The 14,808-nt window shown below is 37.7% G+C and overlaps 1 protein-coding gene across 8 annotated transcripts in view; it reads right to left on the minus strand.

The window, feature by feature from the left end:
• The window catches only part of LOC108973961 (uncharacterized protein CG43867), a 257,468-nt gene that overhangs the window by 213,607 nt on the left and 29,053 nt on the right, over positions 1–14,808 (minus strand). For all 8 annotated transcript variants that reach the window (XM_018941520.1, XM_018941521.1, XM_018941519.1 and 5 more), the window contains 2 exons: positions 5,638–6,614; positions 4,784–4,876 (listed from right to left, as the gene is read on the minus strand). In XM_018941520.1, the coding sequence (XP_018797065.1) occupies positions 4,784–4,876; positions 5,638–6,510 (966 nt within the window). In that variant the 5' untranslated portion in view covers positions 6,511–6,614. The remainder of the gene's footprint in view (positions 1–4,783; positions 4,877–5,637; positions 6,615–14,808) is intronic.

Genomic DNA, 14,808 nt, shown 5'->3' on the forward strand with positions numbered 1-14,808 from the left:
AACACAATAATAATAAAAGTGAAAATACATACGAGTAAGCAACAACAATAAAGCGCATGCATTACAGCAACACTGTAAACGCTGGCAAACTAAAGCTGGCTTGGGCAACAATGTTGCGCCTGAAAATATGCAGTAAAATGTCAAATAATGTGAAGAGGACAATTGGCAGGATGCCTAGCTAACTAATAACAAATCCGTAGTGTTGGAGAGCAGGTGGAAATGAAGAAGAGGGGAAGGAAAATAAAAGTGAGTAGGGGCAAAGACAGAAAAAAAGGTAAATATGGTACTGCAAAGGCGGTATTTGAGGGGAGCTAGCAGGTACTTTCACATAAAAAAATATTAGAGAGTAAAGCAAATGCAGTTAAAATATTTAATGCTAGAAAATTAAAGCAGCTAGCGAAGCCAAGAAAATTAAAAACATACGAGCCAAAGATATGGCACCCAAATATTTTTTCTTCACCAAATATTTGCCAAAAAAAATATATGCACTTGCCAACAATATTACAAAAACAAAAAAAATCATAAAAAAGTGCCAACAACTGAAATATGTACTCAGCCAGTTTTTCGTTGCAGCATTTTAGACGAACTGACCGCTGAAAAGTAAAATGGTTGCAAAAAACACACTAACAGTTAACTGCATAACGGTATTTCGCAACAAAATTATTGCCAAACATATTGCAACATTCTTGTAAGGTAATAAAATACAAGTTTAGTACCGTTAAAGAAAAAATTGCGCATAAAATGCCGCACAAATAACACAGCGGAAGAATTCGCAAGAGGCACAGGGTAGCCAAGTTCATTCGAAAACCGAAGCAAATCGCAAACTGACAATAAAATTTTAATGGCAATAAAAATTTGGCAACACATGCTTAAAAGCTGGAAAATTGGAAACTAGCAGCGTTTAGTTTTTCTTGGCGGGGGTAAGGGGATAAAGATTTGATGGTAGTACCAAATCAGCAACTATTGTTGCCAATCAAAATTTGCTTTTGACGAGCAAATACTGAATTTCAGCAGTATAGATTAAGAAACTGATAGAACTAGTCACTAAAGTAGAATTCCGTTATTTGAACACCCGACGTGACTTCCAATCAGTTTAACATATTTTAGACTCAACATCGGTAAATAACTTTGTGTTAAGTCGTAGGTTTGATCGTCGCGCGAAAGGTAGTGGAATCTCACCTGCACAGCTATGAACGTTGGTCGCTTGTGATACCCAAAAACTCCTAAAAACTAGATCGCCAGGTTCTCAACGACCAAAGAAACCTTTAAGCTTATCATAAATTTATAAGGACATCCACTTCGTTGGATTCGCTGAAGTGTGTCTGCATTTAATTCCATGTCAGTCTGGCAACAGTTCGTCCACAGAGGAGAAACTGGCAAGATGATCAAGATGATTCTATCTCGCCTTCCTTTTTTTATGATGGAAAAGGCGTTCGAAAAAATAATTAGCCAAACTGCAGATGGACCTTTTGGACAGAGACTGGACAGAGACTGCACTCTACAAATGCGACGAGATTGAGATAGCTAAGAGCAAAACCTGGAGGACTTGTTACGGTTCACTCTGGACTCGAAGACGGTTGCATCCGCACAAGTTGTGTTGGTTGATCCTTTCATGCCGCGCTGATGGGAGGTTCGGCGCTAGAGCGCAAGAGGACATCCGCTACCAATCAGATGAAGCTGGATTCCTAGCAACCTCATCAGCATTGCAGTTTCCAGTTTCGGAGACTTGAAAGAGACTTGATGCTTTTGGCGATGAATTTATTTACTCTTTGGCTTTTAGCGCACAGTCAGCGAGTTCACAGCCAGATTATCCGTTTCGCTATCGGAGTGAAAGTACACCTCACTGAAGGAAGCTGCACTTCGAAGCAGTACTTCTAATGCGACCTTAATGGCAGTCACCTACACTTGTAAGACACCAAATTGGTTGAGAGTTGATGGAAATAGACGGAGACTTACTGCTTTCATAAAAAGAGAGCAGCCGACTGTTAGATGAAAAAATGAGACCAGACTGAGGACAGAACTTCACTCGATGCTAAGTATGAATGTTTGACTTCAATATAATAGTAATCCGGAAAAAAATATTTGATCGATGTCTATCTGGATTAGAAGATCTTTAAAAAAAACCATGAGCTCAAACTAGTATAATCTCAAATGAAATGGAGGACTACAAATGATTAATATAATCGCTTGAGTGTCATGGTGATACGAATAGACTGGAATCTTCCGTCTTTATAACAACTTTATATGGCTTCAAGAGCTCGAAAAAGACCTCCCAACGGTTTTGTTTCTTTAGTTATCTGTCTACATTTCCTAGACGATGCATTTTTTATTGAAACTTTTACAGTATTGGGTACTTTCTTTCGGATGGAGATCGTAAGTATAAACTTAAAGTTCCTAATTTAGGATATTGAATACTAGAAGTAATGTTTGGACGACTTCTCTAAAACAAATATGAAATTCAGAGGCCCACAATATAGCTTCAATGGAATGGGATTTCCCTTATATTCCAATGGGATGGGATTTTCCTCATATACTATACCATTCCCATTCCATAAGGACTCAGCCATGTCTCGCTGAGGCTTGAGATGTTCTATGAGATCTCAGTACCTCTTTAAAAATACAAAACGTTTACCATGTCAAGCCCACACTCACCATCATCATCACCATCACTCATACCTTCTCAAATCACTTATAACCGCTCATATTACGCAAAAAGGATGTTCCGAAACTCAAATCCTGCCGAGCCAACCACACTTTATTCGCTCATTAACATTCATTAAGCATGACGAGTGGATGGCTTAATTGATTATTTCATTCTTCAAATATTTGGCGAGGCATGTTTGATAATGAAATTTACTTATTAAAAAGGCTTAACTATGTCGGGGCAATTGAAAAATGCGTAAACTCCGCAACCCAAAAAAAGTATTGAACACAATTGGGGTTGCGCTTGCTGCGTGCATTGATTCGCTGACAGTTTTATTGGGGTTAAATTACTTGGCGGTGAATTAATATTCACAGAACGTACGAATTTTTTGACACTAAGTGCGTGAAAATATGGTAGGACTAAAGAGTTTTTGGGGATGTGGTGGGAACGCGGTAACCCCGCTTGTTGTGGCTAAAGTTGTGTTTGGAGAAATGCATTTAAAAAGTTGTTGATTAGAAAAACGGAAAGAAAAGTGGACCAATCGGTGAAGAAACAAAATTAGAGCACATTCAGTATCTCATCCGTACCAAAAAGTTGCGGGCTAGTGCCGAAGAGACGCAAGCCAAGAATATAATATAAACTAACGTCATTACACTTCAGTTTGTAAGCGAAACTGATTTTTTACTAGACCCAGGAGCCCAAAATAACTTTCTGGGTGCATTTTGTAGGCAATTACGCTGAAGAGGAAAGTTAAAGCTCTAAATTTTTCTCCTCTTCTTACTATTACAATACGCAGGAAACCGAGCGATCATCCAACAATAGGCCCAGGAAAAATGCTGTTTCGACGGGTTCGGTTCATAGGGGAGGGATATCAGAAGTAAACAGTTAGCTGAAAATGCAAAGAGGTGGTAGGAATCATGCGGGGACTCGTTGTATGCAATTACCACGACACCCGGTTTTACATTACCGGATTTGATTCGAATATTTTCCGGCCAAGGAAGGTCGGCGATCTAACCTCGTTTGCGATATACTTCGGTGCGTTCTAGTTTAAGGCATCAATGAGCAACCTCACTTTTCAGTGATGGGCTTTGTGAATACATTACAGCTTTTGGAGGTCCTTAACATCGATCGCTTTAAACAAGAAGTGGTTAACCCGCTTATAACTCGATTATCCTTTTTTAAAAGAAGTCCAAAATACAAGAGAGAAATCGGTAACAATCAGCACTAAGACTTTAGGCATTCCGAGAAAGGGATCACAAGCAATGTTTCCATTATAAGTGGTCTTATTTATTTTTAAGCGGCCAAGAACTACTTACTCGGCAGGACTCCCAAAGTTAGGTGAAATGATTTCTGGAGTCTCCTGAACTGAGCTATAACAACGTAGCATATACCCATTTTAAGGACTTTTAAAGAAAAGTTTATAAAACTTGGAAGAGATGCTAAGCTTTCAATGCTTTCTCACTTCAAGCTTGTATACATAGTTTCTGGGAATACTGAATTAGGCGGAGTAATATGCTTTAGCTGGCCTCAGCTTGAGTTCATCAGTGTGTAGGCGATGCTGAATATGCGTATGAGTCTATGAGGAGGATTAAAGCATACTTGGCAGCTGTCGCATGAGCCACTCTACACACACATATACAAAAGCACGACATACGTGCTTGCCAAATTAATGACCAAAATAATAAATGAAGCAGCGCCTATGAGCGTCACTGCATAAAAAACAAACATTCACTCACAGCCAGGCACACAAATATTCGGCAAGTGAGGCAAGCCAAACTAAGAATGCCAAAATTCAACCACAGAAAACTGTGTTCCAAACTCTCAAAACATTCTTTTTCATTTTGCTCTATTAATTTCAACGGCTGAGTGTCGCCACTGTGATAATCTTTCGTGCCACACACACTTTTTTCTTCTTAATTTCTCAATGTCCTGTCGCCTGTAAGCCTTGCCACGGCTCAAACACACATTTGAATTATTCCCAAAAGCGCATTTAATTTTCATTCTACGTGACAGCATACAAGCTGCCCTCACCCGAGACATGTTAAGCCGAAAAATGTGTCTAGTCTACTTTTAGGCACATAATTTACAATATTCAAATGAGCGAGATTTGAAAATAGAGAATAAGAATTCAGCACTCACCTTTTCACGTAGCATATCACGTATGCGGCCAGCTTGATTTTTGGAGCGATGCAGCTCGAGTTGAAGTTCCAGACAGCGTTCTTGCCAGTTAATCTGAAAAGCGAAAATTTAAGGAACACATGAACATTGAAAACAGCTTTAAAAATCACACCAAGTGAAAATCTTAAGGTTTAATTAGGATCAAGTTTCGAAATGTATATTTTGGATTTCAAAAACTTGTACTATTTCACCTGAGAACATTCTGATACTAGACTGTCTTCGAAGCAATCATTACTAAGCCGACTGCTTTAAATGGAGCCCTGATAAATGACTTTCTCTTCGCCGCCTGAACTTTTTAGAACAAAGAAGAAAAAAAGACCTTTGGCTGGGCGCTACATCTCCAGAGATTATGAACCCATTCACCTGAACAACAATGATCAGTCCTTCCAAGGTTACATTATATTTCTTCTTGTGGAGTTCGGCAGTTTCATTGTCAAACCAAAGAACATTCTTAAATACAGGACGTAAAAATATTAAGGCTTTCGCCAGTTAAAAGAAGACAGATGCCATTGCAGGTGGCCCAGAAGTAGGTGATAAAGTCGAGGTAAAAAAACTAGGAAAATCTCTAGTAAAATAATGTTACTCCAGCCCAGACGTCTATAGTCTAAAGATGCGTCCCCATTGAAGACGCGGGAATCTTATAAAGCCAAAGATGGAAAAAGGTAAGGTTTGCTTAGTACTTATTATATCTTTTAAAGCAAGATGAGGAAAGGTGATGAAGTCAACAAGTTTGTTTATTCACAAATGTATAAGGCTACCAAGCTATTCCCTATCAGGCAGTGAAAATAAAAGTATTCCTTGGGTTAAAAACTTACCTCCGGAACTGGTTGCGCGTAGTTGTTCACCTGATGCACGTCCAAATGTTCGGTGATCGTAGAGAAATGCGGCCAAGGCGCATCGGTATCTAATGCGGCTAAACCCGGATTAATCGCCGCACCGGCAGTCGACTGCGCCGTGCCCGTATCTGACTTTTCAGATGCATCGCTGCCGGTGGCCGACACGGGCTTCTTAGCCATAGCACCACCGCCGCCACCACCAGCACTTTGCAGCGACGCCGCGCTTGGCTTTGCCGGTATAGGTGGTGGGCGCTGCACACGCCGCGGCATCAAACGCGGACTATTTGGAGTCGATTGCGAGACGGCATTGCCACTCGCGCCTGCTGTGGCTGCCGAAATCCGAATCGCGGCAATATTTTCACAGTGCGGACGCGTTAAGGGCATATTACCGCTAAAGGATGTGGCGCGTTTGGTGAGCAAAGGCGACGAGTTCAACGACTGTGAGGCATACATGGGAGGCAATGACATTTGCTGTTGCTGCGCACCGCAGTACAGCTGCTGCTGTTGTGCGTTTTGTTGCTGCGCATAGTAGTGCGCCGTTTGCATGTGATGTAAGTGATGGTGATGGTGCGCTTGCGTCGCCGCCGCCGCCGGAAACGTATGCATATATGCGTTTTCATCTTGCGCGCGCATATAATATGCATGCGCATGGTTGCTAAAATGCTGATGGTGAAAGGCAAACGGTTGTTGACCAGCGCTGGCAGTGGATGGTGTGGCGCGGCCAGAATTCGCTGGCGAAGGCGACGATGACGAGGCAGAGCGGCGACGCGCTTGTAGCACTTGTTGCTGTTGTAGATTGGTGAGCGAATCGAAGATTTGCGATAAGCGCCCCGAAGGCACTTCGTCAGACATTTGTGGACGCGTCGCTGTTAATCAAAACAGAGTGCTTCTTTAGAGTATTTGAGGGGTAAGCGCTTGGTTAAATGTTTTGCGCGCGCAAGGAAAGCATAGCTTAACTGCAAAGAGAGAGAGAGAAAAGGAAAGTTGTATAAAAATATAATGCCGATAAAATTTGTTTAATGAAATAATTAAATTCAGAGTTGCCACACTTGTAAAATTTTTTCAATTATTTTAGTGTAAAAAATGGTGTCAAATAAATTAAAGTAAATTTAAGACGAAAATATACTCTAAAATAAATTATACTAAAAATTTAAAAACGAGTTGCCATCATTACAAAAAAAAACTATAAAACATTTTGAAAATAATATAAAACTTAATTTTATAAAAGACAATTCACCCACTTACAAAGCGTATTCTCAAACTTTTAGGATATAATTGCCACCCTTTTCGGGATTAATAAAAAACTTTCTTATATAATATGAACTACCAAGAGAATTTTGAAAATTTTATGATAGCGTTACCACCATTAGAAATTACAAAAGTCATAGGTTACTTTCAGGATTAATACAAAAAAAAACAAACTTTAGAATAGAGTTGCCATCATTAAAAAATTAAAAAAATCATAAAAACATAGAATCAACAAAAGAATTTTTTTATTTAAGATCGTTTACAATTTACATTTAGTATTCTTACAATTTTATGGTAGAGTTGCCAACACTAATAAATTTAAAAGCAAAAAAAAATCCACCTTAGTAAAAAAAGCTTTGTTTTATGAAATACGGTTTCTCGAATTGTAAAAACTATTCTTAAAATTGTATGATAGAGTTGCCAAAATTTAAAAATTAAAACAAATATAAGAAATTTAAAAATTAATAGAAATTTTTTTTTTAAATTTAATATAATAATAAAAGATAAATTTAATACTACAAAGTTATAATAAATGTTCCTAAAAGTTTCCTTTTTCTTTATACGCAAGTATATTTGAAAATCTACTAGAAAAATGTTTCCCTTACGCTTGATAACACTTTCTTTTTAGAGTACCCTTCACCATGAAACTTTTAATCGTACATATATTGACAATCGCCAATAATTTCCTGTACACGTTGCGTGCCACATTATCGGAAATTTCAAAAAACACTGACAGCTATTGAAATACGGGACAATCGAATATGTAAAATGCGAAGACGCCCTTTTCATAATCAATACGATTGTCAAGCCTGTTGACGGTGTATTCAGCTTGTCATTGAGGTAGTCAACGGAAATTAAATGAAATGCGTCATCAATGTGTCCACGAATGTAAGAACATGAAAAAAACCGTGCGCAATGCAAATAAAGTGCAATTCTATTTATAGGCGCGAATTCGCAATGAGTTAAGGAATGGTTTGCTCTGCAGTGCAAATCTTTTGGAGGGCATTGAAGAACAGTGACGTACTTTTGTGCCATTAAATACTCATTTTGCATGCAACACATATGATTTCCTTCTGCGCAGACGCGAGCGACGCTGTTTCAGAGAACGGAAGACATACGTACGTGTCTAGAATTCTAATAAAGCGGTTCGTGGGAGCTTAAAGGGAAAGTATATCCGTAAAGTTGCTTTAATGCAACATATATAGGTATAGGAAAGATTTCAAAACATGAAACCCTAAAAAATTGTGGTTTTACTTTTAAAGAGTTCCAAAAGCATATTGCAAACTCAAGTGGGGTTCTATGTCTTTGGCAAGCAAAAAGAAAAGTTGTAGATTTCGAAAAATAAACGTTTAAAGATCCGCTAATGCTATTGAGAGCCTGTTCGACTTTATAAAAGATCCAAAAGATTTACAAAATATGAAAATCCCAAAGGATTTCAAGTCTCAAGAGCTTTAAAAAACTTCGAAGTTCCTAAGCAATAAAGGATCCACGCATCCTGGATGTATGTGTGGTTTTCTGAGTTTTACAGAGTTTTCAGAGACCACACTGCATCTATGGATGGTTTTTATGAGCTTCACAGAACTTTCAAGCGCTTTTGTGGTTTTCAGACACCAAATGATCTGCGAAACTTCTATTTATGTCTGGTATTTACAAGCTTTAGAGAGCTTTCAGCAACCAACCTTCATATGTTTGTGGTTTTTATAAGCTTCACAGAGTTTTTAAAAGCTTTTGAGGTACTATCCTAACCAAGTTCGGCTTGCAATATTTGTATAGAGCTTTCATAAGCTTTCAAAATACTAGTCAACCCAGTCAACACAGTTTAAAAGAGATGCGTCTTTTGATATTTTCACCATCAGCGGATTCTTTGGGCGAGCATAAACTCATAACTGAACCAAATAAACAAACTTCGTATTCTATTTCTGTCTAAAGCATACCCGATCGGATGTAAAGAAAACAAATTTTAAAAGAACGACCTAATTTTTGAAGTTCAAATCAGGAATCCATTGTAGGAATACCGACTAGCTCACGCACCAGCCTTCTAATTTTATCTCTCTCACAAATTCTGTTTGTCTCTTTTGATTATTTAATTGTCAGCTAGGTTTCTCACTCACAGAGTCATAATCGAAACAGTATGGGTATTTACCACTTTTCTCTTTATGTGTTACCGTTAGCTTTATATAAATTTTTGGTGCGAAAAATCACTGTCCGTGATTTTATAGTCAAACTTTGGCTACAATATGAGCAGATATTCAGCCTGCAATGCATTAAGTAGCACATACACATATAAATAGAGGAAGATTTTATTAAACATTTTTGAGCCAGTCAAAGGCATTCCATTTAGGACTTTATTAGCTGCTACAAAGTAAAAGGCGAAGCTGTGACTGAAACAGGGTGCACGATATGCAAAAAAAAGCTTTAACTATAATAATTACGTGTATGTTCGTATATATAAATATGTCGGTTTAAATGTATTTGTATGCATATTTTGAAAAATATTAAAATGAGCGCTGAAAAATTTGAACCAAGCAAACTTTGAACTAGAAAGAAGACCTCTAAGGCACAAAGGCTCGCATAGCGAAGTTGTTGCGTACAACATTAAACCTGAAAATTCTTATTAAATTTTTTCTGAAATTGAAAATTCTTCAATTAATTTCACTTAGCTTTCGTAAAATATGCCCAATCCCGAAAAATCCCGAAATTTTGAGTTACCCAAAGCGGTTTTTTTCACATTTAGTTTTTTATCTAGTTCAAAAAAAAATATAACGCCAACCAAAACCAACATTTTCGGGATCCCGAAACGATTAAATTCCTACTTTAATTGTGTTTCGTAAAGAAATAACTTAAACTAAACTCATGTCATGTTAAAAATCTTATCTCAAAGGAAATAACTTTAACTAAACTCTTTTCGTTTTCATAACATAAAATCAATCGCGAAAATTGTAGTCAAAATCGTGCAAGTCCCGAAATTTTTCGGGATCCGAAACTTAAAAAATGTTCAAAATTATTATATAGTATTTATGAAATTTCATATTAGGTCTAGTGAAATTATTTTTAAAACCGAAAATTTTTGGGATCCCGAAATTCAAAGTCCAGAATATCATTTATTTTAAACCCCGACACTTTAAAAAAGTATAGAATTAATTATACAGCATTTATAAATACGATCACTGATTGAATTGAAATTTTTAATCCCGAATATAAAGCATGCTTGGGTACACAACATTCTTGTTGCTAAGCGGTATCACAGTATTTTGCAACTTCATATTTGCCAGCTAGCACGGACTTTCTATGTCGCACACTTCTTTGAGCAAGTTTCAATTTTAATGCTGCTTCTTCTTCTTCTGCATGCACCCACATGCGTTTGTAAAATATGCGCGCTCATGTGTCGCGCATTTTAATTTAAGCTGCAGCAGCTATTGCACGCTGCGCGGCACTGCAGGTGGACTACTCCACTACTCCCGCACAAATGTGGCAAACGCAGCAAATAGTCAATAACAACAGCAACACCAACAATAATAATATTCGGAAATTATTTGAACAAAGCGAGTCGTGGCGCGCGTTTTAATGGTCCGCCGAGTATGTTACATAGTGTTTTATGTCACATAACTACGGATAAGTATGACATATGTGTTTGTGCTGGTGTGCAAATTTAAATGTAAATGCATGTAAGCGTGTATGCATGCCACAAAGTGCGTGCCACATTACTATTTTATTAATATGTTGCATTGCTGCTTGCATGTAAATATCCGCCTGCATACGCGAGCGTGTGTGTGTGTGAGTTACGTGACAGCGCCGCGCGCTATGGCATTTATATGCTCTTTGCCTTTGCATATGAAATGGCAAGCAACGCGTCTTTCCAAGTACCCCCCCTCTCTCTCCTTCCGAACTCCTTGCGACAAGCAACTCAAGAGTGCGAAACTAAAAATGGCAACGCGAAGAAAATCGCATATTGAAGTAAGTTTAAATTGATTTAACCTCGCGCTATTTACAAATATACAAGTATATATGTATATACCGATATGATATGCAAATGAATGCAGCGAGAAAGTGTCGGGTAATACCAAATTAAAGCTTAAATGTGGCACTAAAGTCATATTAGGCATAAGACTAAAAGAATACAAGTCTTGTATGGTCTGTACTGGAGAACTTTGAGCTTTGGCAGTTTCACAGTTTTCCTAAACTTTCTGGAGCTACTTGAGGCTCTTTAGCAGTAAAATATCTTTTAAGTCTGTATCTACGTCTGGTTTTAATGGGCTTTACAGAGCTTTCGTGAAGCAAGCTGTATCGTTGAGTGATTTTTATGAGCTACAGAGAGCTTTCGTGAGCTTTTGAGGTTCTTAAACATTTAAAGATCTGTGAAACCTATATCTAGAAGTGGTCTTCATGAGCTTCACAGAGCTTTCACGAACCAACCTGTATCTGTAGTAATTTTGTGAACTTTACATGGCTTTCAGAAGCTTTTGAGGTATTCCAATACTAACAGCCTGCAAAGCTCTTAAGCATATGTGCTTTTCATTTTTTGTATAGAGGTTTCATGAACTTTCAACTACTGATCTACACATCTTACTTCAAAATAGTTACAAGCTCATGGGAACAGACTGCAATAGGGAGTAGAACAGAGTCAAATTCAAATTACAGACGAACACTCTACACAGTCTTCAGTCAACAAACGATTGCAAAATTAAAGAAATTATACACCCGGTACAGAAGGCCCAACCGCAAATAAAAGTTTAGTTCAATTTCGTCAATGCAATAGGTCCAAAGAAAAAAAGAAAAGAAGACAGTACCAAAAAAAAAAAGATTTTTATAAAAAGCCTGTTTCAACTGAGAGCCGATTTAACGATCAGCATCGAAGAGCTTCATAGTAGTAGGTAATCCAAGCCATCTGAGACAGCAACATTCTGATTTTGTGATATTAAATCTAAAGTGTAGGAACTAATATTTCTAATACCGAACTGACATAAAATAAGTTATACGCTATAGCTCAGGCATCGTAACAGTAGCTACTTCGAACGAATTGAGGCATCGGCATGCTGACATCGGAATTACAGATATCAAATCTTGGAACAGAATCTATAAATATAACACTGAACCGACATAAAAGAAGTCGTATGCCTTTAAAGCTCTTGGATCCGCATATACATATTTCCCAATACATTTGGATCAAACTCTAAGGATTCGCCTTTCAGAGGACCGTTAAGTCAATAGACTAGTTATAGTTCGAATTAAAGGAATACTTCCCCTTAAATATGAACGGGTTTGAAGGATGTGTTCTCGAATCAGAACAACAGAAGCAAACTGGATCTCTGGATTGATAAATACTCCGGTAAAACTGGCTATTTGGATGAAGCCAACCATACTTGCTTTGAAAGTATTTAGTAAAATAGAACCTGGACTCTCTTAGTTTGCGAGGTCCACGTTCGTTTGACAACTGTTATGGTATTGCGCACTTGGTAAAACCTGCTGAATATTTGAACGTCAAAGAACTTGAAGAAGTTTTCTTAAAGCTTCAGCGCTTAAGGAGAGAGGAAAGTTCTCTGAGCACTTGGAAGTGGGCAGAAACGATTCTTTTACATATGACTCTAGCATTTCACTTGCGGTCTTAGACCAAGTAACTTCTGGACAGCCAAAGAACATCCTGTTGAAGGCGAACTAAAGATAGAAGGCGGACCCTCAATTCCCTCAATGCAAAGGAAGTAAAAGCCTCGGTTACATGATTACTGATTGATCAAAACAAAAATGCATCAAGCTGACGATTTTTTCTTAAAGCTTTAATACTTCATAAACTTTAAACGCTCTTAAACTCTCCACACACTCAGCCTGCTGCTACGAACCAAAAGTTATTGCTTTTTGAAGTATATGTCTATGAGTTTCCATATTTATTAAATGCAGCAGACATAAATCGGCTAAAAGTGATTTGCAATTCACTTAAATGCACTTAAGTTCATAATTCATTAAGTAAGAAAATTGCGCAATTCCGGGCGGTCGAGCTTTTGTGGCAAAAAAACGACTACGAAAAGCGCAAGGAAATGCTGCAAGTGTTGCAAGCGAATCATATGGTTGGAATTTAGAGTTATTTATCTACAAGAATGCATATACATATGAATACTTAGATGAAAACTTAAGTGCTTAAGCGAGACATTAATAAACATATTGAGGTGCCGTAGCGCTTATGGCATTGGCTATCTGCTAGCATACAGGCAAGCATATGTGTGTTGGAAAAATTATATAGTTAGAAAATATGTTGTTGTAAAATCAATTAGAATTTTTCATTAAGTACACTTAAAGCATACGCCTAAGTGGCAACCACGTGGACCCTTGAGGTTGCTAAAATGCTCGAAGGAGAGTTTTCATAAGTTTTGGGGCTTTTCGGAGGACTAGAGAAGTGCATGCGTATGGGTAAGTGTGTGTGTGTGTGTGTCTTAAGTCAGCTGCTCAATTACATTTGTTTAAGTGGACACCAGCGTAACGTGGCAGCACTAATAAATTAAATTATTTTAACAATTTATCAAGAAGGTGAAGAGAGTATGCATATACATATGTATATGGCTGTGTGGTATGTTTGAGAGCAAGAAAAAGAGAGAGAAAGGGTGAGATGAAAAGTAAAATTTGAAGAAATCATATCATCTACACACACAAGCATACACTTTAATACGTTGAAGCGCCTGCAAGTATAGCAGCGCTTTGAAAACGCACACATACGAACATAAAATTCATGCATGTGCGCCCATAAGTAAGTATATGTGTGTTGCCTGCACAGCACTGCCAGCTATTTTTGTCTTTAGTGAACTTGCCTTTCATTAACTTCTCATATTTGCTCAACAATATGCACATTTGCTGTGGGAGGTGGTGCTTTTGCTGCTTTTATTTTTGTTATTGTTGTTTTTGCTATTGTCACAGCAGCACAAACAGCTGTTTGTTGTTCGTTGTTATTGTTAAGCAGCTTGGCAAATATTCCTCATAGCAGAAATGTTCCGAAAAGCAATGGAGTATGAAATTTGTAGCAGCATCTTAGGCGCAAGCGACGAGAGATCAAAAGGAATATTCCAAAAAGATTTTAAGCAAATTACAAAATTGCAGATGTCTTAAGCGGAGATGGAAATGTGTGCATAAATAACGGCATGAGTGTTTGCATATGTACATATGTACGTATATACAAATATACACATACACACATGCAAGCATATATGTAGATCTACGCTCATATAACACTTATTACACATGTCAAGTTGATTGCCGAAAAATTCCAGCTCAACGACACTAGTAATTTGGGAAATTTGAAGACACTTCCTCCCGCCCGACTTCAGCTTCCTCAACTACTGCTAGCTGTCAGCTTGAATTTCTTACTTTATTTGCACTTGCAGTTGTTTATGCTTTGCAGTTTGCTTTTTGTTGTTTTTATTTGTTGTTCTTATGCGTCAAATTATACTTTAGAGAATTTATCGCAATGCCAAAAGTTCACTATTTGTTTGCAAAATCTTTGAGAAAAGCTTTTCATGTCTGTGGGTGGCACCACGGCTACAAGTGGAAGAATTGAGAATATGAAACTGTAAATTTTCAGAGTACCAAAATTCAAACCAAATTTTAAACAAGTAGGGAAGGGCTACGTTCCATTGTCAACGAACATTTTATACTCTCGATACCGTACTTGTGTAAAGTTTTATTCCGCTATCATCATTGGTTCCTAATGTATATATTATACAGAGAAGGCATCGTATGGAATTCAAAATAGCGTTATATTGGAAGAAGGCGTGGTTGTGAACCGATTTCACCTATATTTCGTACATGTCATCAGGGTGTTAAGAAACTATTATGTACTGAATTTCATTGAAATCGGTCGAGTAGTTCCTGAGATATGGTTTTTGGTCCATAAGTGGGCGACGCCACGCCCATTTTCAATTT

Source organism: Bactrocera latifrons, unplaced genomic scaffold (genome assembly GCF_001853355.1).
Source record: "Bactrocera latifrons isolate USDA-ARS-PBARC rearing strain unplaced genomic scaffold, ASM185335v1 scaffold_51, whole genome shotgun sequence".
NCBI lineage: Eukaryota > Metazoa > Arthropoda > Insecta > Diptera > Tephritidae > Bactrocera > Bactrocera latifrons.